The sequence below is a fragment of the Nerophis lumbriciformis genome, linkage group LG26 (genome assembly GCF_033978685.3).
Source record: "Nerophis lumbriciformis linkage group LG26, RoL_Nlum_v2.1, whole genome shotgun sequence".
Taxonomy (NCBI): Eukaryota; Metazoa; Chordata; class Actinopteri; order Syngnathiformes; family Syngnathidae; genus Nerophis; species Nerophis lumbriciformis.
The window spans coordinates 39537769-39563117 of record NC_084573.2 but is presented as its reverse complement, the minus strand read 5'-3'; the positions used below and the strand labels follow the sequence as shown (position 1 = coordinate 39563117).

Below are 25349 nucleotides of genomic sequence, written 5' to 3'. Positions count from 1 at the left end.
CATATAGAACATGCTATACAATCTGTCACTCCTAATCGCTAAATCCCATGAAATCTTATACGTCTAGTCTCTTACGTCAATGACATCAATAATATTGTTTGATATTTTACGCTAATGTGTTCATCATTTCACACATAAGTCGCTCCTGAATATAAGTTGCACCCCCGGCCAAACTATGAAAAAAAACTGCAACTTATAGTCAGAAAAATACGGTATATATACATATATATATATATATATACATACATATATATATATATATATACACACATACATATATCAGTGTTTCCCACACATTCATTTATTTGTGGCGGCCCGCCACGAAAGAATTACGTCCGCCACAAATGGATTTTTCGGCTTTTGACTCGCTCGACCGCTCATAACAGCAATGGGACTCTGTCTGTGAATGTACCTTGTAGTTACAACTCCGGTGCAGTAGGTGGCGGTAGCCTACTATGCATTGTAACTCTGCCAATAGCACTTAATTCACCTGGTGGGCCAGAAGAAGAAGAAGAAGACGGCGGAGTAAAAGAACGGACCGACCGGATCAAAATACGAGTGTAATATAGGTTGTAGGTAGATAAGTTATAGCTGCATCGCTCGCGGCTCGTCATATATTTAACGTTAATCCGCGATTTCACCGAGTGTTTCACTCACGGTGAGCAGCCTGACGCTGCTTCATTAACACCGCCGCTGTTGTCACGTGTTACCATACCGACGAGCTAACGTGTCTAGGTAATAACCCTGTTGTCAATAAACACACGTGGAGACGGTGCTTCAGATACTGCATTAATAATGAAGCTAAATTGTCCACTGCAGCATGTGAATGCAATGAAAAGAATAAAATCTGAGCCAACCAGCTGTTAAAATGTTGTCCAGGTTAATGTTTTGGCCATTAAAGGCCCTTCATTTCAAGATTTCAACTGTGATCGGGCTTTAAACAGGTGGCTGACCTGTTCAGATGGGTGTAACTCAGGGGTGCTCACACTTTTTCTGCAGGCGAGCTACTTTTCAATTGATCAAGTCGTGGGGATCTACCTCATTCATATATATAATTCATATTTACTTATTTATGAAATATATGTTTTTGTTAACAAGTTAAAGGTGTTTAATGATAATGCAAGCATGTTTAACACATATAGTTAATACTGTTAATAAATTAAAGGTGTTTAATGATAATACAAGTATGTTTAATACATATAGTTAATATTGTTAACAAGTTAAAGGTGTTTAAAGATAATACAAGCATGTTTAACACATATTGTTAATAAATTAAAGGTGTTTAATAATAATACAAGTATGTTTAATACATATAGTTAATATTGTTAACAAGTTAAAGGTGTTTAATGACAATACAAGCATGTTTAACACATATAGTTAATATTGTTAACAAGTTAAAGGTGTTTAAAGATAATACAAGCATGTTTAACACATATAGTTAATATTGTTAACAAGTTAAAGGTGTCTAAAAATAATACAAGCATGTTTAACACATATAGATTCCTTTCTTTCATGAAGACAAGAATATAAGTTGGTGTATTACCTGATTGTGATGACTTGCATTGATAGGAATCAGACAGTGGTGATGATAACGTCCGCATTTTCGAATGGAGGAGAAAAAAAGTCCTCCTTTCTGTCCAATACCACATGAAAGTGGTTGGTTTTTGGCATCTTATTTGTCCAGCTTCCATACTTCTTTGTATACACTTTACAAGAAATACATTGTCGGCAAACTCCGTAGCTTGCTAGCTTGTGCACGCCAGCTTTCTGAGACTCTTATTTTGTTAGCGCAACTGTGCAGTCGGTCTTTGGAGTTTTGACGACAGGTACGGCGCCAGAGTCTGTTGAAATAAAGTGTTTCTCGCCTTCCTGTCGGTAATTTTAATGAGCTAAATATGTACATAAAGTGTTGTACTTATATTCCAACTCCGCGTTCTTCTTGGTCATCGCCGCTGCCGCCGTCACCCCCCGCCCCCCGACCACACCACCACAAATAGATTCCTGTCCTGTGGGAAACACTGTGTATATATATACATATACATACATATATATATATACATATATTTATACATATTAACACACACACACACACACACACACACATTATATATAATGTATAACAGACATGGTCATATTTGCCATAACCTATGGATTAGAAGCAGGTACTTTTTTCTTACATTTTGAACCCTGCGGCTTATAAAACAGTGCAGCTAATTTGTGGATTTCTCTCTAATAACAGCCATAATGATAAATGATAAATGGGTTGTATTTGTATAGCGCTTTTCTACCTTCAAGGTACTCAAAGCGCTTTGACACTACTTCCACATTTACCCATTCACACACACATTCACACACTGATGGAGGGAGCTGCCATGCAAGGCGCTAACCAGCAGCCATCAGGAGCAAGGGTGAAGTGTCTTGCTCAGGACACAACGGACATGACGAGGTTGGTACTAGGTGGGGATTGAACCAGGGACCCTCGGGTCGCACACGGCCATTCTCCCACTGCGCCACGCCGTCCCATAAGAAAATTATATTTAAAAAAACAGCAAGCAAATACACCTAGAAAGTGTTTTATTGTATGGATCGTATGGAATTTTCATTCATCACTCCAAGCAACTTTTGTAAGTTTTACAATATAACTAAAACTATCTATTCTTACTGGACCATCCCATGTGTGATATCTGTAGGAGTGTTTTTGTGCATATTTGTACGCGCTATCGTAATGTAATGAAGCTAGCATCGTTAGCAGTAGCTAATATGCTAGCACATTTACAAGTGTCTGTGTTAGTATTATTAACTTACAACAGCATTATTTTTGTATTGTTTCACTTTCACAAAGTCCTCAGCAAATTCACCAAGACGTCACCGTGGAGTTATTGAGTCTGTTTAGCTGATTGGAGAGCTAGCTTGCGCAGCTAGTGGGTCCATGACCATGACTTCTGTTTTGTTTGATCAGCCGTTTTACTGCCCTGTTACAGACAAATAAGGTATGTAAATAAACATTTACATGCGGCTTATAGTCCGGTGCGGCAAATATATGGGAAAAAAATTGTTTCTTCTAAAATTAAGTGGCTATGACTTACAGGTAAAAGCCAGTAAATTAGAATATTTTGAAAAACTTGATTTATTTCAGTAATTGCATTCAAAAGGTGTAACTTGTACATTATATTTATTCATTGCACACAGACTGATGCATTCAAATGTTTATTTCATTTAATTTTGATGATTTGAAGTGGCAACAAATGAAAATCCAAAATTCCGTGTGTTACAAAATTAGAATATTACTTAAGGCTAATACAAAAAAGGATTTTTAGAAATGTTGGCCAACTGAAAAGTATGAAAATTAAAAATATGAGCATGTACAATACTCAATACTTGGTTGGAGCTCCTTTTGCCTCAATTACTGCGTTAATGCGGCGTGGCATGGAGTCGATGAGTTTCTGGCACTGCTCAGGTGTTATGAGAGCCCAGGTTGCTCTGATAGTGGCCTTCAACTCTTCTGCGTTTTTGGGTCTGGCATTCTGCATCTTCCTTTTCACAATACCCCACAGATTTTCTATGGGGCTAAGGTCAGGGGAGTTGGCGGGCCAATTTAGAACAGAAATACCATGGTCCGTAAACCAGGCACGGGTAGATTTTGCGCTGTGTGCAGGCGCCAAGTCCTGTTGGAACTTGAAATCTCCATCTCCATAGAGCAGGTCAGCAGCAGGAAGCATGAAGTGCTCTAAAACTTGCTGGTAGACGGCTGCGTTGACCCTGGATCTCAGGAAACAGAGTGGACCGACACCAGCAGATGACATGGCACCCCAAACCATCACCCAACCATGCAAATTTTGCATTTCCTTTGGAAACCTGGGCTCTCATAACACCTGAGCAGTGCCAGAAACTCATCGACTCCATGCCACGCCGCATTAACGCAGTAATTGAGGCAAAAGGAGCTCCAACCAAGTATTGAGTATTGTACATGCTCATATTTTTCATTTTCATACTTTTCAGTTGGCCAACATTTCTAAAAATCCCTTTTTTGTATTAGCCTTACACAATATTCTAATTTTGTGACACACGGAATTTTGGATTTTCATTTGTTGCCACTTCAAATCATCAAAATTAAATGAAATAAACATTTGAATGCATCAGTCTGTGTGCAATGAATAAATATAATGTACAAGTTACACCTTTTGAATGCAATTACTGAAATAAATCAAGTTTTTCAAAATATTCTAATTTACTGGCTTTTACCTGTATATCCCGGTGTGCTCTATGGTCCGGAAAATACGATAATATGTACAATGTTTACTGTATTTTGGGCGCATTTATTTAATTGCCCATAATAGCGCACTTCCTACTTCCGGCAACAAACGAGCGTGTTTTTTTTAATCATGGCAGCCTTGGCAATAGGCGACTAAGACCTCTATTATACATTGCTGGCTACCTAAAACGAGCTGATTACAATTTAGAATGCAAAAAATAGCAAAAAGCACGTGTTCTTGTCCCTTGTAAAGATTGCGAACGATTCTCCAAAAAAGTGCAATTCCCCTTAAATCAAATTTTAATTACGTAAACAAATAATCACCTGTGATTAGTCATGAGTAATCCAAATTCTAAAATGCGATTAATTAAAATGAATCCTTGGTATATTTTTTGAATACTGTGTGTGACTATTATCAGGTCATAACGTAGTGTTTCAAGTATTTGATTAATATTTTTCATTTCTCATGTTTATTTTCACACATTTCTGTACGTTGTTGTTGTGTCGGATTATAATCACGATCAAAACAAGATCATTCAATAATATTGAAAATTTTCATTACTAATAGTATTGTATCTGTATTTATTTGGTATCAAATGGACACCAAAATGCACAGTATCACCCAGCCGTCCGATCCAGTTGTATTTTCCCACATTCTGTTCGAACTTGATTTCTCATGTCATTGCTGAAGATGTACCATGATGTGAGTTGCCGTGTCCTCCAACTTTCCTTTCACCGTGGTTAGGTTCTCCAGTGTCTCCCGGGCCCCTCTGAGGGTCGCTCTCATCTGCCTCTACAAGCAGAAGATTGTTACATTCCTTCCTGTCCTGGACAAAAACAGCCAACAAGCACTACAATTTAGTCATTTCACATTTTGGCTGGGTTGTGTTCCAAACCAGTGACCACGGCGGAACTAAAAGACCCCCCTTGGTCTGCAGAGAGTCTGGAATGGCAATAACATCAACTGCACATTTTATTACAAATGTTTCTATATTCAGTTTTAGCTACTGTAATTTCCGGATAATAAGCCGCTACTTTGAACCATGCGATGAAATTTCCGGACGGGTCACGGTGGACCAGTGAAATCCTTCACGTTAAACCAAACACATTCACAATATTGTTCAGTCAGCCATTTAGTGTGTTATGCACTCACCCTTACCATGGAGAAGAAATGCACGCTGCAAACAACGGCGTTCGACCGGAAAGCCACGTCCACCAAAGCACCAGAAAAGGCCGTAACTCTTTCACGAAAAACCAGGTTGAGAAAAGGCTAGATGAAGCAACCCCGATACAGAAGAAGACGACATCAGCAAGAGGACGAAGACCTCCGGTTCAGAGGACTGTTTGGTTCAATTTGTGAATAAACATAAGCCTAAATAAAATGTTTCATGTTTCAATGTGTACACCTGCCGCTCATAGGTAGCATATGTACAAAATCCAATATGTCTACAACCAACCAAATCGGATTATTTTGCCCTCAAGTGACACAGATCTGATTTATTTTGCCAGTCTAAACGCTCCATAGTGCTTCCAATCTAATTTCTTTGGCATCAGATTCAGGCCACATCAGGAGGTCGTCCTGAATCTGAACTTTTCAAATGTGACTTCATTCTAAACCCGCATGTGACCCGGAAGTGGATATTTCATCACAACATCCGGTTTTGGTGAGCAAAGTCTATTTAAAGCGAGCTAATTTTCGGTGCATCACTTGTAAATATTGCGCAAATAATAAACTGTATGTAATCTATGAATATGTATTTAGATTCAGAAGGAATTGTGATGATTGAAGGACCGGAATTGACGCTGTGGCGTATTTGTTTACATGTGAGATGCAAAATAAAGCTTGTGTAGATGTACGTCTATTTAACAGCCATTAAAAAATTACAACCCTCCCAAATATATACACTATACATATATCCATACTTTACTTTAATGTAATAAAACACTCATTTTTAAGGCGTTGACAATTGTATTTTATTTTGTAGTAGTAGCCACTTCCTCCCGGTCAACTTCCTTTGTTTTCACTTTATTGAACTGAGCATGCAAGTGACGTCGAGGCCACATTGGGTTCTCATTGGGGCCACATGACATTTTACAGTCAGTTGGAATAAATCACATTTCAATGTGGCCTCGACGTCACTTGCATGCATTGCGGACACATTGGGATCTCATTGCGGACACATTGGGGTCTCATTGCGGACACATTGGGATCTCATTGCGGACACATTGGGGTCTCATTGCGGACACATTGGGATCTCATTGCGGCCACATTGGGATCTCATTGCGGACACATTGGGATCTCATTGCGGACACATTGGGGTCTCATTGCGGACACATTGGGATCTCATTGCGGACACATTGGGGTCTCATTGCGGACACATTGGGATCTCATTGCGGACACATTGGGGTCTCATTGCGGACACATTGGGATCTCATTGCGGACACATTGGGGTCTCATTGCGGACACATTGTGGTCTCATTGCGGACACATTGGGATCTCATTGCGGACACATTGGGGTCTCATTGCGGACACATTGGGATCTCATTGCGGACACATTGGGGTCTCATTGCGGACACATTGGGATCTCATTGCGGCCACGTTGGGGTCTCATTGCGGACACATTGGGATCTCATTGCAGCCACATTGGGATCTCATTGCGGCCACGTTGGGATCTCATTGCGGCTCATTGCGGACACATTGGGATCTCATTGCGGACACATTGGGATCTCATTGCGGACACATTGGGATCTCATTGCGGCCACATTGGGGTCTCATTGCGGACACATTGGGATCTCATTGCGGCCACATTGGGATCTCATTGCGGACACGTTGGGGTCTCATTGCGGACACATTGGGGTCTCATTGCGGCCACATTGGGATCTCATTGCGGCCACATTGGGATCTCATTGCGGCCACATTGGGATCTCATTGCGGACACATTGGGATCTCATTGCGGACACATTGGGGTCTCATTGCGGACACATTGGGATCTCATTGCGGACACATTGGGGTCTCATTGCGGACACATTGGGATCTCATTGCGGCCACGTTGGGGTCTCATTGCGGACACATTGGGATCTCATTGCGGCCACATTGGGATCTCATTGCGGCCACGTTGGGGTCTCATTGCGGCCACGTTGGGGTCTCATTGCGGCCACATTGGGATCTCATTGCGGCCACATTGGGGTCTCATTGCGGACACATTGGGATCTCATTGCGGACACATTGGGATCTCATTGCGGACACATTGGGATCTCATTGCGGACACATTGGGATCTCATTGCGGACACATTGGGATCTCATTGCGGCCACATTGGGGTCTCATTGCGGACACATTGGGATCTCATTGCGGCCACATTGGGATCTCATTGCGGACACGTTGGGGTCTCATTGCGGACACATTGGGGTCTCATTGCGGCCACATTGGGATCTCATTGCGGCCACATTGGGATCTCATTGCGGCCACATTGGGATCTCATTGCGGCCACATTGGGATCTCATTGCGGACACATTGGGATCTCATTGCGGCCACGTTGGGGTCTCATTGCGGACACATTGGGATCTCATTGCGGACACATTGGGATCTCATTGCGGACACATTGGGATCTCATTGCGGACACATTGGGATCTCATTGCGGCCACGTTGGGGTCTCATTGCGGACACATTGGGATCTCATTGCGGACACGTTGGGGTCTCATTGCGGCCACATTGGGGTCTCATTGCGGACACATTGGGATCTCATTGCGGCCACATTGGGATCTCATTGCGGCCACATTGGGATCTCATTGCGGACACATTGGGGCCTTTGCACATTTACACTGAAGTCTGATAAAAATGACATTTTACAGTCAGCTGGAATAGATCACATTTCAATGTCAATGTCACTTGCATGCGCACTTCCATAAAGTGAAAACAAAGGAAGGTGACCGGGAGGAAGAAGTTGCCAGCCAACCAACACCATTCCATCTGAAAACCGGTCCTTGTTTTATGCTAATTACATACCTGCCAACTTTTGAAATCAGAAAAACCTAGTAGCCAGGGTCCAGGGGCCGCAGGCCCCGGTAGGTCCAGGACAAAGTCCTGGTGGGGGGTTCAGGCTTCGCCCCCCGACGCAAAATGATTATTAGCATTCAGACAGGTTAGAATGTTGCTAAAACCATCACTTTTCTATCAGTCACAGTGACTTTTCAAAACAAAAATATTACAGCAAAAATCATATGGGTTGATTGACATGTTTATTCTGTAAGCTAACTTCAATAGTTTGAAATTATTTTGACAGTTAATGCCAGTTATCCTGTCAACCTTTCACAAGACTTCAATTTGTTAATTGAAAGTATAAACAGTATAAACACTTTTTACAGTAAACAAATGGTAAAACAGTACTAAACAATTCCATTAAAAAAAATTGGTGTTATTATTAACTTTTTATTATTAACTTTCTATCCAAGCTTGTATAATCTACAGCCTTGTTCAATTGTATAAAATATTCTGTGCCCAAAATTCACATTTCTATCACAATTATCATACTGTAAACATGGTAAGCTAACTTCATTAAAATTAATAGTCCTGTCAATAGCATGGAATTACAATTCAAATGTAGTTTTTTTGTAAACCTTTCAAAAGAATTCAAAATATGAAAAATTAATGAAAATTAATTTAAGCCATCAGACACTTGAAAAGTGGCACATCACATCTCTAATGTAATCATTTGAACTTTTCAACAGAAATAGCACTGCAAAAATATTAAGGACATACTTCTGTATTTTGGTAGTTATGCTGTCAACATTTAACAAGATTTCTTCAACTTGGACTTGAAAGCATAAATAGTATAAACACTTTTAACAGTACTAAACAATTCCAATAGATAACATTGGTGTCATTACCTTTTTGTGGCTAAAATCCGAAAAACGTTGAAAGTTTTCCACTTGTATCGCTAGCAACGGCATTAGACTTGTGTTTTTTTGTCCCAACGTGGTCTTTTACATCGCTAATTCCTCCGTGTCCGATTGAAAAATCTTGTCTGCACAAGGTGCAATTCGCGTAGTTTTCACCCTTTTTGGAACGGATAATTATTCCCGGATAGGCTTTTGAATATTCTTCACGGAATGACTGCAGTTTTCTTTTCGGTTTAAGACTCGTTTGCCATTTTTCTCCGGCTGATTCCATGATCGTTCGCTCGTTTGGAAACAATGGCAACTGGTGCCTCGTGCTTGGCAGCGGTGCTATAAATAGCCTCGCGCATTTTAAAAAAAATATTTTTTTTAAATTAATGAAAACCGTATTTTTTATCACTGCAACCGTAACCCGGAATAGGTTGATGAAAACCGTACTAATTACGGGAAAACCGGAGTAGTTGGCAGGTATGTAATTAGCAATGATTTTGGATGTCATCAAAGATGGCGCCGGTCGTACATTCCTATGTATTTTCTTTCTTTATTGTCTTTTCGCTTTCACCTTTTGGAATGTCATAACACCTGCTGACAACACTCCGGAGTGGGTGCGACTAATAAAGTACGCTCTATGGTCAGGGTGGGTGCAACTTATAAGGTACGCTCTATAGTCAGGGTGGGTGCAACTTATAATAAGGTACGCTCTATAGCAGGGGTGGGCAATTAATTTTTACCGGGGGCCGCATTAGCAACCCGAGCACTGCTGGAGGGCCACATCGACAATATTTCAATTACATTTTGCTCAATATTATTTTTGATATACCATAAGATAAATAATAATAATAATTTCATTAATAATTAATAACAATAATGCTTTCATTTAACCTAACTTAACTTTATACCAAAAGCAGATTGCTTTTGATGGTTTTATTTTTAACACTGTCTTACACTACACTTCCTGATGTATAATACAATGCAAAAATGTCCATTTCTGCACAGGGTTAATTTAAAGTTTATCCTGCATCCTCTTTAAAAAAGTCCCTACATTTTTCCCCGTCAGATTTGGACAACCATCTGTTGTCACACCTGCCAGCTTGTCCCATTTCAACATGTCCAAACACGCATTTACCTATGTGAACAAGTCATTACCTGTGGTTGTCCCTTTTAATTGACTGCATGGCTGCCAGCTCTTCCGTGATTTGAAAGTCTGCAGTTATCCCACGTAAGAAGATGAGCAGCTGGGCGGTGTCACGTACATCGCAGCTCTCATCCAAAGCCAGCGAAAAAAAAGTCAAAGTCGGCCGTTCTGTTCTTCAGCTGAAGCTCCAAATTTCCGGGCATATCAGCACAACAGAGTCCAATAAGCACTTCTTAATAAACTCTCCATCAGAAAACGCCTTACTTTTTCTGGCGATTTAGTGAGAAATGACGAAACTTGTCCTGATGGCTGCATCTCTGGGGGTGTGAAATATGACAAGATTACGGTATTTTTCCTCGTGCTTCGTCATGTAGTGGCGGTTCAAATTATATTCTTTAAACACAGCAACCTGTGTACCACACATTAAGCACACAGCTTTACCTTTATTTTCTGTAAAAAAAATACTTGGCAGTCCATGTCTTGTTGAAAACAAGGCATTCGTCATCAACTTTTCTCTTTTTAGCGTCTCGGGTTTAAACCGTGCATTACTTCTCGCTGTGCACCTTCCCTCACGGGTTACACACGGACATACGTCCATAAATAACACTTTTCAAAATAAAAGCAGCACAGTTGTATTGCGCGCACAACATAGATGTTTTTTAAACTTTATTTTGTAATTTGTGATTGCCGCTGTTCACATTCACTCACAATCACGCACGCGCATACGTCCACACGGAAGTAATACAAATAACGCTTTTCAAAACAAAAGCAGCACCGTTGTAATTATTATTTGCAAAAAAAAAATAAAGTTTATGAGTTTGAACATCAAATATCTTGTCTTTGTAGTGCATTCAATTGAATATGGGTTGAAAAGGATTTGCAAATCATTGTATTCCGTTTATATTTACATCTAACACAATTTCCCAACTCATATGGAAATGGGGTTTGTATATTAAAATTGTTTTCAAAAGAACAACAAGCAAATACACTGAGAAGGTGTTTTATTGTTAGTGCTATGGTGCCATTTTTTGGACGAGTTCAGTCATTGCAGGTTCTGCAGTGTCCTTCCATTTAGTGCCTTCGACCGGAAGTAGAGTGCCGTACAGTCTTCTAGCCATCCATAGCATTTCTACTCGTATAGATTTCCAATTCATAACTCTAAACAACGTTTGTATGTTTGACAATATATCTAAAACTGTGGATACCTACTAAACCTGTCTGTAGGAGTGTTTTCATGCGTATTTGTACGTGCAAATGTAATGCAATAAGGCTAGCGGCGTCGAGAGCATTGCAAACTTACAGCTGCCTTCTTTTTGTATTGTTTCAGTTTCACACATTTTTCAGTAAATTCACCAAAACGTCACCGTGGAGTTATTGAGTCTGTTCATTTGATTGGAGGGTTAGCTTCCGCAGCTAGTGGGTCCATGACGATGACTTCTGTTTTGTTTGGTTGGCTGTTTTACTACCATATTAGTTTTATGTTTGAAAACAATCAAGGTATGTAAATAAACTTTTACAGAATATTTCTGTGCAAATAACTAATTTTGCAACGTATATATCTGAAACTTATAGTCTGGTGCGACTAATATATGGAAACATTATTTTCCCTAAAGTTTAGTGGGTGCGGCTAATATACCGGTGCGCTCTATAGTCCATAAAATACGGTAGTCTTGTTTTGTACATTCCAGGGAACTCGCATCCTCTACAGTATAAATTGGATTTTGTCAGTTACAGGAGCACTGCTGTTTTAAGGAGCTTCTGCAATAAAGCTAGATTAAAGTTTATTTAATCCAAGTCACTGTGCGTTACAATTTTTTATTTTCCCTCGTAAAAATACATTTCATTTCTTCTTGCCGTCTTGGAAAGTGACGTCACGTAAGCAACACGTCACGTTTTTAGCATGAGGATGACACACGTGTGCGACACCGAAGTAAACAACAATGGAGGGCGGAGAGAGAAGCGCGTTTTCAAGTTGGAAATACAGTCATTATTTGGAGCTAAAGAAGTTGGTCGGGCAGTATGTTGTCGAGGAAATGCGGCACAGTTGACTCGCCCTCGTTCCGTGCCATAATAAACAAGATCCTGGCTACGATCAAGACAGAACATCCTTTTCGTCTTACCTGGAGATGGAGTATGCACAGATGGAGAGCAAGCCGAACTGAATGAGGAATAGACATTCTGACAAGAGGTTTGAGAGGCTTTTGTTAATGAGTTACAACCACTAGTTTACTCACCCCACGCCACTGTTTGACTCATAAATGGATTATAGCAATAAATGGTAAATGGTAAATGGGTTATACTTGTATAGCGCATACCTGCCAACTTTTGAAATCAGAAAAACCTAGTAGCCAGGGTCCAGGGGCCGCAGGCCCCGGTAGGTCCAGGACAAAGTCTTGGTGGGGGGTTCAGGCTTCGCCCCCCGACGCAAAATGATTATTAGCAATCAGACAGGTTAAAATGTTGCTAAAACCATCACTTTTCTATCAGTCACAGTGACTTTTCAAAACAAAAATATTACAGCAAAAATCATATGGGTTGATTGACATGTTTATTCTGTAAGCTAACTTCAATAGTTTGAAATTATTTTGACAGTTAATGCCAGTTATCCTGTCAACCTTTCACAAGACTTCAATTTGTTCATTGAAAGTATAAACACTTTTTACAGTAAACAAATGGTAAAACAGTACTAAACAATTCCATTAAAAAAAAATTGGTGTCATTATTAACTTTCTGTCCAAGCTTGTATAATCTACTGCCTTGTTCAATTGTATAAAATATTCTGTGCCTAAAATTCACATTTCTATCACAATGATCATACTGTAAACATGGTAAGCTAACTTCATTAAAATTAATAGTCCTGTCAATAGCATGGAATTACAATTCAAATGTAGTTTTTTTGTAAACCTTTCAAAAGAATTCAAAATATGAAAAATTAATGAAAATTAATTGAAGCCATCAGACACTTGAAAAGTGGCACATCACATCTCTAATGTAATCATTTGAACTTTTCAACAGAAATAGCACTGCAAAAATATTAAGGACATACTTCTGTATTTTGGTAGTTATGCTGTCAACATTTAACAAGATTTCTTCAACTTGGACTTGAAAGCATAAATAGTATAAACACTTTTAACAGTACTAAACAATTCCAATAGATAACATTGGTGTCATTACCTTTTTGTGGCTAAAATCCGAAAAACGTTGAAAGTTTTCCACTTGTATCGCTAGCAACGGCATTAGACTTGTGTTTTTTTGTCCCAACGTGGTCTTTTACATCGCTAATTCCTCCGTGTCTGATCGAAAAATCTTGTCTGCACAAGGTGCAATTCGCCTAGTTTTCACCCTTTTTGGAACGGATAATTATTCCCGGATAGGCTTTTGAATATTCTTCACGGAATGACTGCAGTTTTCTTTTCGGTTTAGGACTCGTTTGCCATTTTTCTCCGGCTGATTCCATGATCGTTCGCTCGTTTGGAAACAATGGCAACTGGTGCCTCGTGCTTGGCAGCGGTGCTATAAATAGCCTCGCGCATGGCATTCGGAATGGCTCGATAGGAAGTTACGGGAAGCAGTGTCGATTGTCATTGTTGTTACGCGATTTCGTGAATAAAACTCGAAAAAATTTTTTTTTTTTTAATTAATGAAAAACCGTATTTTTTATCACTGCAACCGTAACCCGGAATAGGTTGATGAAAACCGTACTAATTACAGGAAAACCGGAGTAGTTGGCAGGTATGCTGCTGTGCTTATGATCAATACAACACTCAAAAATTTGTTTGGCATGTCCTTGTAACATAAATGGCATTTACCACCCTGTTTTCAAGTATCTCTGAGGATTTATGTCGTGAACTTACTCTTAAAACTAAAGTTACTGTATTTTGCTTCGTCACCGTGGTTACCGTTGGACCGATGTCCGCCATTTTAGAAAAAAACAATGAATGTGACTAGTTTTTAACTCATAAACTCAACAAAACAGACCTTAGCTTGACATTGCTTACTCTAAAAGGTACAGAATAAACTCTACAATTTTACAAATATTCCAAAAATATATATATATATACAAAAACCCTTTTTACTGTTTTTATCTACTTTTAAATCATGTTTTTAATCGCTGTTTAATAATCTATGGATTATATTTATAATGGCATCTAACACCCTATTTTCAAGTATCTCTGAGGATTTATGCTGTGAACTTACTCTTAAAACTAAAGTTACTGTATTGTGCTTCATCACCATGGTTACGTCTGCCATTTTAGAAAACAACCCAGAAGGTGACTCTTTTTTAACTCATAAACTTAACAAAACAGACCATAGCTTGACATTGCTTACTCTAAAAGGTACAGAAGAAACTACAATTTTACAAATATTACAATATATATATATATACAAAAATCCTTTTTACTGTTTTTATCTACCTTTAAATCATGTTTTTAACCAGTTTAATAATATATGGATTATATTTATAATGGCATTTAACACCCTATTTTCAAGTATCTCTGAGGATTTATGTGGTGAACTTACTCTTAAAACTAAAGTTACTGTATTTTGCTTCGTCACCGCGGTTACCGTTGGACCGCCGTCCGCCATTTTAGAAAACAACAATGAATGTGACTAGTTTTTAACTCATAAACTCAACAAAACAGACCTTAGCTTGACATTGCTTACTCTAAAAGGTACAGAATAAACTCTACAATTTTACAAATATTCCCAAAAAATATATATACATACAAAAACCCTTTTAACTGTTTTTATCTACCTTTAAATCATGTTTTTAACCAGTTTAATAATCTATGGATTATATTTATAATGGCATTTAACACCCTGTTTTCAAGTATCTCTGAGGATTTATGTCGTGAACTTACTCTTAAAACTAAAGTTACTGTATTTTGCTTCATCACCATGGTTACGACGTCCGCCATTTAAGAAAACAACCCAGAACGTGACTCTTTTTTTAACTCATAAACTTAACAAAACAGACCATAGCTTGACATTGCTTACTCTAAAAGGTACAGAAGAAACTACAATTTTACAAATATTACAATATATATTATATATATACAAAAACCCTTTTTACTGTTTTTATCTACCTTTAAATCATGTTTTTAACCAGTTTAATAATCTATGGATTATATTTATAATGGCATTTAACACCCTATTTTCAAGTATCTCTGAGGATTTATGTTGTGAACTTACTCTTAAAACTAAAGTTACTGTATTTTGCTTCGTCACCGCGGTTAACCGTTGGACCGACGTCCGCCATTTTAGAAAAAAAAACAATGAATGTGACTCGTTTTTAACTCATAAACTCAACAAAACAGACCTGAGCTTGACATTGCTTACTCTAAAAGGTACATAATAAACTCTACAATTTTACAAATATTCCAAAAAATACATATATATATATATATATACAAAACCCCTTTTTACTGTTTTTATCTACCTTTAAATCATGTTTTTAATCACTGTTTGATAATCTATGGATTATATTTATAATGGCATTTAACACCCTATTTTCAAGTATCTCTGAGGATTTATGTCGTGAATTTACTCTTTAAACTAAAGTTACTGTATTTTGCTTCATCACCATGGTTACGACGTCTGCCATTTTAGAAAACAACCCAGAACGTGACTCTTTTTTTTAACTCATAAACTTAACAAAACAGACCATAGCTTGACATTGCTTACTCTAAAAGGTACAGAAGAAACTACAATTTTACAAATATTACAATATATATATATACAAAAATCCTTTTTACTGTTTTTATCTACCTTTAAATCATGTTTTTAACCAGTTTAATAATATATGGATTATATTTATAATGGCATTTACCACCCTATTTTCAAGTATCTCTGAGGATTTATGTCGTGAACTTACTCTTAAAACTAAAGTTACTGTATTTTGCTTCGTCACCGCGGTTACCGTTGGACCGATGTCCGCCATTTTAGAAAACAACAATGAATGTGACTAGTTTTTAACTCATAAACTCAACAAAACATACCTTAGCTTGACATTGCTTACTCTAAAAGGTACAGAAGAAACTACTCTTTTACAAATATTCCAAATTATATATATACAAAAAACATAATTACTGTTTTTATCTACCTTTAAATCATGTTTTTAATCACTGTTTAATAATCTATGGATTATATTTATAATGGCATTTAACACCCTATTTTCAAGTATCTCTGAGGATTTATGTCGTGAATTTACTCTTTAAACTAAAGTTACTGTATTTTGCTTCATCACCATGGTTACGTCTGCCATTTTAGAAAACAACCCAGAACGTGACTTTTTTTAACTCATAAACTTAACAAAACAGATATAGCTTGACATTGCCTACTCTAAAAGGTACAGAAGAAACTACAATTTTACAAATATTACGATATATATATATATATATATACAAAAACCCTTTTTACTGTTTTTATCTACCTTTAAATCATGTTTTTAACCAGTTTAATAATCTATGGATTATATTTATAATGGCATTTAACACCCTGTTTTCAAGTATCTCTGAGGATTTATGTTGTGAACTTACTCTTAAAACTAAAGTTACTGTATTTTGCTTCGTCACCGTGGTTACCGTTGGACCGACTTCCGCCATTTTAGAAAAAAAACAATGAATGTGACTCATTTTTAACTCATAATCTCAACAAAACAGACCTTAGCTTGACATTGTTACTCTAAAAGGTACGGAATAAACTCTACAATTTTACAAATATTCCAAAAAAATATATATATACAAAAACCCTTTTTACTGTTTTTATCTACCTTTAAATCATGTTTTTAATCACTGTTTAATAATCTATGGATTATATTTATAATGGTATTTACCACCCTATTTTCAAGTATCTCTGAGGATTTATGTCGTGAACTTACTCTTAAAACTAAAGTTACTGTATTTTGCTTCGTCACCGCGGTTACCGTTGGACCGACGTCAGCAATTTTAGAAAAAAACAATGAATGTGACTCGTTTTTAACTCATAAACTCAACAAAACAGACCTTAGCTTGACATTGTTACTCTAAAAGGTACAGAATAAACTCTACAATTTTAAAAATATTCCAAAAAAATATATATATACAAAAACCCTTTTTACTGTTTTTATCTACCTTTAAATCATGTTTTTGATCACTGTTTAATAATCTATGGATTATATTTATAATGACATTTACCACCCTATTTTCAAGTATCTCTGAGGATTTATGTCATGAACTTACTCTTAAAACTAAAGTTACTGTATTTTGCTTCGTCACCGTGGTTACCGTTGGACCGACTTCCGCCATTTTAGAAAAAAAACAATGAATGTGACTCATTTTTAACTCATAATCTCAACAAAACAGACCTTAGCTTGACATTGTTACTCTAAAAGGTACGGAATAAACTCTACAATTTTACAAATATTCCAAAAAAATATATATATACAAAAACCCTTTTTACTGTTTTTATCTACCTTTAAATCATGTTTTTAATCACTGTTTAATAATCTATGGATTATATTTATAATGGTATTTACCACCCTATTTTCAAGTATCTCTGAGGATTTATGTCGTGAACTTACTCTTAAAACTAAAGTTACTGTATTTTGCTTCGTCACTGCGGTTACCGTTGGACCGACGTCAGCAATTTTAGAAAAAAACAATGAATGTGACTCGTTTTTAACTCATAAACTCAACAAAACAGACCTTAGCTTGACATTGTTACTCTAAAAGGTACAGAATAAACTCTACAATTTTAAAAATATTCCAAAAAAATATATATATACAAAAACCCTTTTTACTGTTTTTATCTACCTTTAAATCATGTTTTTGATCACTGTTTAATAATCTATGGATTATATTTATAATGACATTTAACACCCTATTTTCAAGTATCTCTGAGGATTTATGTCGTGAATTTACTCTTTAAACTAAAGTTGCATTGTCACCGCGGTTACCTTTGGACCGACGTCCGCCATTTTAGAAAACAATGAATGTGACTCGTTTTTAACTCATAAACTCAACAAAACATATCTTAGCTTGACATTTCTTAGTCGAAAAGGTACAGAATAAACTCCACTACTGCGTGTACGTGTTATATGCGAACCAGCTTACCTGCAAAACAATAAAAAGAGCGTTACAAGCGGAGATTGATGCCTCGCCTTTTCTCATATCAGTACTGACTTCTTCTCCAGGCCAGCTGCTGATACTAAAGGCGCCAAGCGCCCTCTGCTGGTGTAACTAAATATTGCATGCTGCATAAGACAACATAGGGAACATTGACATCTCAAACAAATGACTCTATAAACAGTATTTAAATCGAGTTTTTAATAGGGGGAAACTATTTTAATCAAAGTAAATCACTTACATTGCAAAAAGTCAGTGTTCAAAAACAAGAAAAAAAAAGAGGGGTATTTTACTTGAACTAAGGAAAATTATCTGCCAATAGAACAAGAAAATTTGGCTTGTCAAGACTTTCCAAAACCAGTAAAATTAGCTTACTTCAATGAACCCAAAAATACCTTAAAATAAGAATATTCTCACTAATAACAAGTGCACTTTTCTAGGTCGAAAAAACAAATATGAGACCTTTTTGCTCAATATGTTGACATCCATCCATCCATCTTCTTCCGCTTATCCGAGGTCGGGTCGCGGGGGCAGCAGCCTAAGCAGGGAAGCCCAGACTTCCCTCTCCCCAGCCACTTCGTCCAGCTCCTCCCGGGGGATCCCGAGGCGTTCCCAGGCCAGCCGGGAGACATAGTCTTCCCAACGTGTCCTGGGTCTTCCCCGTGGCCTCCTACCGGTCGGACGTGCCCGAAACACCTCCCTAGGGAGGCGATCGGGTGGCATCCTGACCAGATGCCCGAACCACCTCATCTGGCTCCTCTCGATGTGGAGGAGCAGCGGCTTTACTTTGAGCTCCTCCTAGAGCTTCTCACCCTATCTCTAAGGGAGAGCCCCGCCACCCGGCGGAGGAAACTCATTTTGGTCGCTTGTACCCGTGATCTTGTCCTTTCGGTCATAAGTCCATTTCTCAGATGATATAATTGTTGATGACTGAAGTATGCTGATAGCAACCCAACATACCCCCCACGCCCCACCCCTGCCCCAATCCCCTCCACATCCCACACCCCGGATTGTAAATAATGTAAATAATTCAATGAATATACTCTGCCCTTTGTCACCGATTCTGTTCATAACCTTTATGGACAGAATTTCTAGGCGCAGTCAAGGCGTTGAGGGTATCTGGTTTGGTGGCTGCAGGATTAGGTCTCTGCTTTTTGCAGATGATGTGGTCCTGATGGCTTCATCTGGCCAAGATCTTCAGCTCTCACTGGATCGGTTCGCAGCCGAGTGTGAAGCGACTGGGATGGGAATCAGCACCTCCAAATCCGAGTCCATGGTTCTCGCCCGGAAAAGGGTGGAGTGCCATCTCCGGGTTGGGGAGGAGATCTTGCCCCAAGTGGAGGAGTTCAAGTACCTCGGAGTCTTGTTCACGAGTGAGGGAAGAGTGGATCGTGAGATCGACAGGCGGATCGGTGCGGCGTCTTCAGTAATGCGGACGCTGTATCGATCCGTTGTGGTAAAGAAGGAGCTGAGCCAGAAGGCAAAGCTCTCGATTTACTGGTCGATCTACGTTCCCATCCTCACCTATGGTCATGAGCTTTGGGTCATGACCGAAAGGACAAGATCACGGGTACAAGCGGCCGAAATGAGTTTCCTCCGCCGGGTGGCGGGTCTCTCCCTTAGAGATAGGGTGAGAAGCTCTGCCATCCGGGGGGAGCTCAAAGTAAAGCCGCTGCTCCTCCACATCGAGAGGAGCCAGATGAGGTGGTTCGGGCATCTGGTCAGGATGCCACCCGAACGCCTCCCCTCGGGAGGTGTTTCGGGCACGTCCGACCGGTAGGAGGCCACGGGGAAGACCCAGGACACGTTGGGAAGACTATGTCTCCCGGCTGGCCTGGGAACGCCTCGGGATCCCCCGGGAGGAGCTGGACGAAGTGGCTGGGGAGAGGGAAGTCTGGGCTTCCCTGCTTAAGCTGCTGCCCCCGCGACCCGACCTCGGATAAGCGGAGGAAGATGGATGGATGGATGGATGGATACTCTGATGATTAACTTGTGTGATGACTGTATTATGCTGATAGTATATATTTGTACCATGAATTGATTAACTTGGATCCCGACTTAAACAAGTTGAAAAACTTATTGGGGTGTTACCATTTAGTGGTCAATTGTAGGGAATATGTACTGTACTGTGCAATCTACTAATACAAGTTTCAATCAATCAATCAAAATCGTTCAGTCGTTACATATTTTGAAACATCATCAAGTTTTATTGTCATTAAGACATCTCCAGCCAAAATGTGATGACATTTGTACATTGAAAGTACATCCTGGGTTTTTCTGACCTTACAAAGAAGAAGAGCCTCTTCAATGGAGCAGCACCGGCGCGGTCCCGGGTCGCTCATGCGGCACTTGTGGCAGAGCAGCTCTTCCTTCTCCAGACAAAACTCTCTGAGCGGTTCTCCATGCAGCAGACATTGCTGCTCCACCTCCGGATTACCATCTTCAGCAGCCTTCACCGTCTCCTCGGCAGCGGCCCGTAAAATGGCTTCTTCTGGCCGTGCTGTCCCGGTGTCTCTTCTGGGCTGTCCGTGGAACAAGGCACCCAGCAGACCTTGGAGCACAGAGTCCATCAATTGGGATCCATAGCAGATGGTGCAACCTTCACGACCCATCTCCTTCTGGCTCAGGTCAATGCAACTTGGACATAACTTGTGGCTGCAAGTCAAAGTCACAACACCCAGGGACTGGCAGCCTGGACACTCAGTCTCTTCTTCAGTTTGGGGCGAGGTCTTCTCTTCTTCAGACAAATCCAGATCTGTGGATTCATTTGCGACTACAGCTCGGTCTTCAGAATAACTAAGCTGTTGATCTTGCTGTTGCAGTTTGTTTTCCTGATCAGCCTGACTGCTCTTCTCAGCCATGACTCCGCTTCTAATGACCGTCTAATTTTAGTGCAGTGAGACTGGCTTTTGGCTGAAGTCTTTGTTTGTGTGGTTCTGTCCTGTGTCCACATTAACACAGGCTCCTCCCACTCAGCTGCTGCATACCTCCTCCTTTAATATCATTAAAGGTCATGAAATGACATGACAAAAATACATGGCAGAGTTTGATTACTAGTTCACAGCCTGACAACAAACCCCACTGGCTCCACTGGACTACTTTGGAGATATAGGAAATATTAGTCAGGGTACACATACAAATACAGTTCTCATCATCATCATCGGCGGTCACTCGAAGCGAGTATGACGGTCCTCCTTTATGGAGGATGCCTGTGCGTGACTTTGTTTAACGTGGGGAGACTGGTGCACAGACAGTCACCCCGCAATCCTTGACAGATCCGGGTCAGGGTCCAGTGGCATGGAGTCCAAGACGACTGGGGACACTTTTCTGCTGCAGCCTTCTTCCACCATCCCAGCCGTTGTGACGCTCCATAGGGTTAGCAATCATCCTCCGCCTGTTCCACCGTTGAGGTCTTGGGTTGTTATTTCCCCGTAACTGGGCCCACATGGATGTGGGGGTGCCTTCTTCCGCCATCGCAGCCGTTGTGGTGGTTCATACATCTACCGTCTTCCGCCTGCTCCGCCGTTGAGGTCTTCACCGTATCCCTGGCTAGGGGGCAGTCAGGTACTAGGCCTTTGCCAAGGGCCACCTGGGGTAACAGTAGTAAAGGGGTTAACCTCCTAGTGCCCCAAGACCCCATAGAGGAGCCTCCACTGCCGGATGCACTTTAACGTCATGCCCAGGACACATACAAATACAGTTCTACAGGTACGCTGAACTACTGCCCAGTAATATCACTAAAATGATAGTAGTACGGACACAGGACACATTGGTGAACTGTACCAGACAACTTTTATGAGACCATGGTCACTTTACTGGACATAGGTCACCAACAGAATAGGCAGGTGACAACTTCACTTTCAGCTCATTATTGCTGGAACTAGGGTTGAAGGTAGACCAACAGGTAACTTCGAGTGGAGGTATGATGCATTTCTTCTTTTCCGATTTATAAATGTTGTTACATTGTCGAATACTTGTATTAAACAATCCCAGAGTGTCAAATCGTGATTGGTACACGTAGTTTGGCGGGTTAAGCAAGGTGGATGTACTTTATTGGACTTCAGGTCAAGCTCTCAGCCAGCAGGGGGAGAAGCTCCTCCCCCTTGCATCAGGCCATGAGGAAACACGAAAAGGTAGGACGGACTAATATTGTCATATAATCGTGGCATGCGCATAACAACACAGACGTGCAGCTTTTTTGTATTTTTTTATGCCGCTTCTGAACCGTTCGGAGAGTGTGCAGGCGTACCTAATGTTGTGACCTGGTGAACTTATAAAATGTAAATGAAGTTTATATTCGACAGTGGTGAAAAAAAATATAAACGCCTTTAAGATATATATTTAAGCAGTGGACATTTTCAAAACATATAGAGGGTTTCATTTGCAATCTGCACACTAAAAAATGTTGGGTTAAAAAATAACCCAATTTTAACTCAACTGCTGGTTCAGAGAAGGATGAACCCCTAATTTGAGTTATTTTAACTCAACATTTTGGGTTAATCTTTTCAACCCAACTTTTGCATTGAATTATTTAACCAAAACGTTGAGTTATGATAACTTAATGTTGGGGTATTCCCAACCAAACTATTGGGTTGAATTATTTAACCCAAAAGTTGAGTTATGCTAACTCAATGTTGGTTGATTCATAAAATTCGTTCTATTTTATCCACTAGCGACGCTGAGATCATTATTCATGCGTTCGTTACGTCTCGTCTCGACTACTGTAACGTATTATTTTGGGGTCTCCCTATGTCTAGCATTAAAAGACTACAATTGGTACAAAATGCGGCTGCTAGACTTTTGACAAGAACAAGAAAGTTTGATCATATTACGCCTATACTGTATATACCTTTATATACATATATACATATATATATACCTATACTGGCTCACCTGCACTGGCTTCCTGTGCACTTAAGATGTGACTTTAAGGTTTTACTACTTACGTATAAAATACTACACGGTCTAGCTCCGTCCTATCTTGTCGATTGCATTGTACCATATGTCCCGGCAAGAAATCTGCGTTCAAAGAACTCCGGCTTATTAGTGATTCCCAGAGCCCAAAAAAAGTCTGCGGGCTATAGAGCGTTTTCTATTGGGGCTCCAGTACTATGGAATGCCCTCCCGGTAACAATTAGAGATGCTACCTCAGTGGAAGCATTTAAGTCCCATCTTAAAACTCATTTGTATACTCTAGCCTTTAAATAGCCCCCCTGTTAGACCAGTTGATCTGCCGTTTCTTTTCTTTTCTCCTCTGCTCCCCTCTTCCTTGTGGAGGGGGAAGAGGGGGGGGGGGGGGGGGGGGGGGGCACAGGTCCGGTGGCCATGGATGAAGTGCTGGCTGTCCAGAGTCGGGACCCGGGGTGGACCGCTCGCCTGTGCATCAGCTGGGAACATCTCTGCGCTGCTGACCCGTCTCCGCTCGGGATGGTGTCCTGCTGGCCCCACTATGGACTGGACTCTTACTATTATGTTGGATCCACTATGGACTGGACTCTCACAATATTATGTCAGACCCACTCGACATCCATTGCTTTTGGTCTCCCCTAGAGGCGGTCCGCTCCAAGGTTTCTCATAGTCATTCACATCGACATCCCACTGGGGTGAGTTTTTCCTTGCCCTTATGTGGGCTTTGTACCGAGGATGTGGTTGTGGCTTGTGCAGCCCTTTGAGACACTTGTGATTTAGGGCTATATAAATAAACATTGATTGATAGTAAGCACCATTGACATTTGCAATGTGGTAGTACCAGCACCATTGACATTTGCAATGTGGTAGTACCAGCACCATTGACATTTGCAATGTGGTAGTAAGCACCATTGACATTTGCAATGTGGTAGTACCAGCACCATTGTGATTTGCAGGAAGTAAGCCAGGCCGGTTACTTGCTGCTGAAGTTGACCATCAAGTTGAAGTGAACAGACTTTAACTCTCCGCTCTTTAGATTTTTGTTTGTGATAGAATAAAGTGGAACACTTCCAACTGGAAGAGGCAGATGTTTCATGACCTGGGGTCGGTCTGCGCCTCCTGCATTACTTGCATATGTCCAGCAGATGCCGACATACGACCATGTACACCTTAGAAAGTTCTCCAAATCCTCATATTGGGATTAGTTTTTTTCTGTGTATGAGTGATACAGGCTGTAGAAAATGAATGGATGTGTTTGAGTGATACAGGCGGTGAAGATAATGAGCACTCAATCGCCCCAGGTGGCCCTTGCTTAAGTCACAGAGCCACAGTGAAGGTTTGTCAAGTAAATCCTGAGTCACTATCATGGAACGGAAACGGGATTGTTTACTTTGAAAACTGGTGTGGAATAGTTCAATCTGGTTCTTCATCCACAGGCATGATGTCGTCGTTCCTTCAACACTTATTCAACTTTTTGACTCAGGGCCACATTGGGTCTCTAGGTGGGTAAGGGGCTCATGATGGCATCCTCCACCCCGATGCTTGGACTGCAAGGGGTTCCATTGCTGACAACATCTGCGGGCGAAGTTGGTTGACAATGATCCACTCCTTAGTTTTCATGAGGTGGGAGGTCAGCACAGGTCTGAAGTGGTTTCGGCTCCTTGGGACAAGGTGTTTTTGGTATTTCAACCACTTGTGAGGTCTTCCAGAGGGTGGGGACTGACTTTTTCCAGGCCACGGCTCACAGCAGTTTACTGAGGAACTGATGCCATCTGATCTTGTTCCTTCCCAACTCCCTCCTCACTAAGGGAGACATCAATCAATCAATCAATCAATGTTTATTTATATAGCCCTAAATCACAAGTGTCTCAAAGGGCTGCACAAGCCACAACGACATCCTCGGTACAGAGCCCACATAAGGGCAAGGAAAAACTCACCCCAGTGGGACGTCGATGTGAATGACTATGAGAAACCTTGGAGAGGACCGCATATGTGGGTAACCCCCCCCCCCCTCTAGGGGAGACCGAAAGCAATGGATGTCGAGTGGGTCTGACA

At 40.2% G+C, this 25349-nt stretch overlaps 1 protein-coding gene across 1 annotated transcript in view; it reads right to left on the bottom strand.

Moving 5' to 3' along the window:
• Positions 1–21247, bottom strand: part of LOC133623469 (E3 ubiquitin-protein ligase TRIM35-like) — a 40959-nt gene extending 19712 nt beyond the window's left edge. The window contains exons 1-2 of the mRNA XM_061986676.1: positions 20669–21247; positions 4950–5045 (exon numbers count right to left, since the gene is read on the bottom strand). Coding sequence (XP_061842660.1) covers positions 4950–5045; positions 20669–21247 — 675 coding nt within the window. The remainder of the gene's footprint in view (positions 1–4949; positions 5046–20668) is intronic.
• Positions 21248–25349: the final 4102 nt, after the last annotated feature.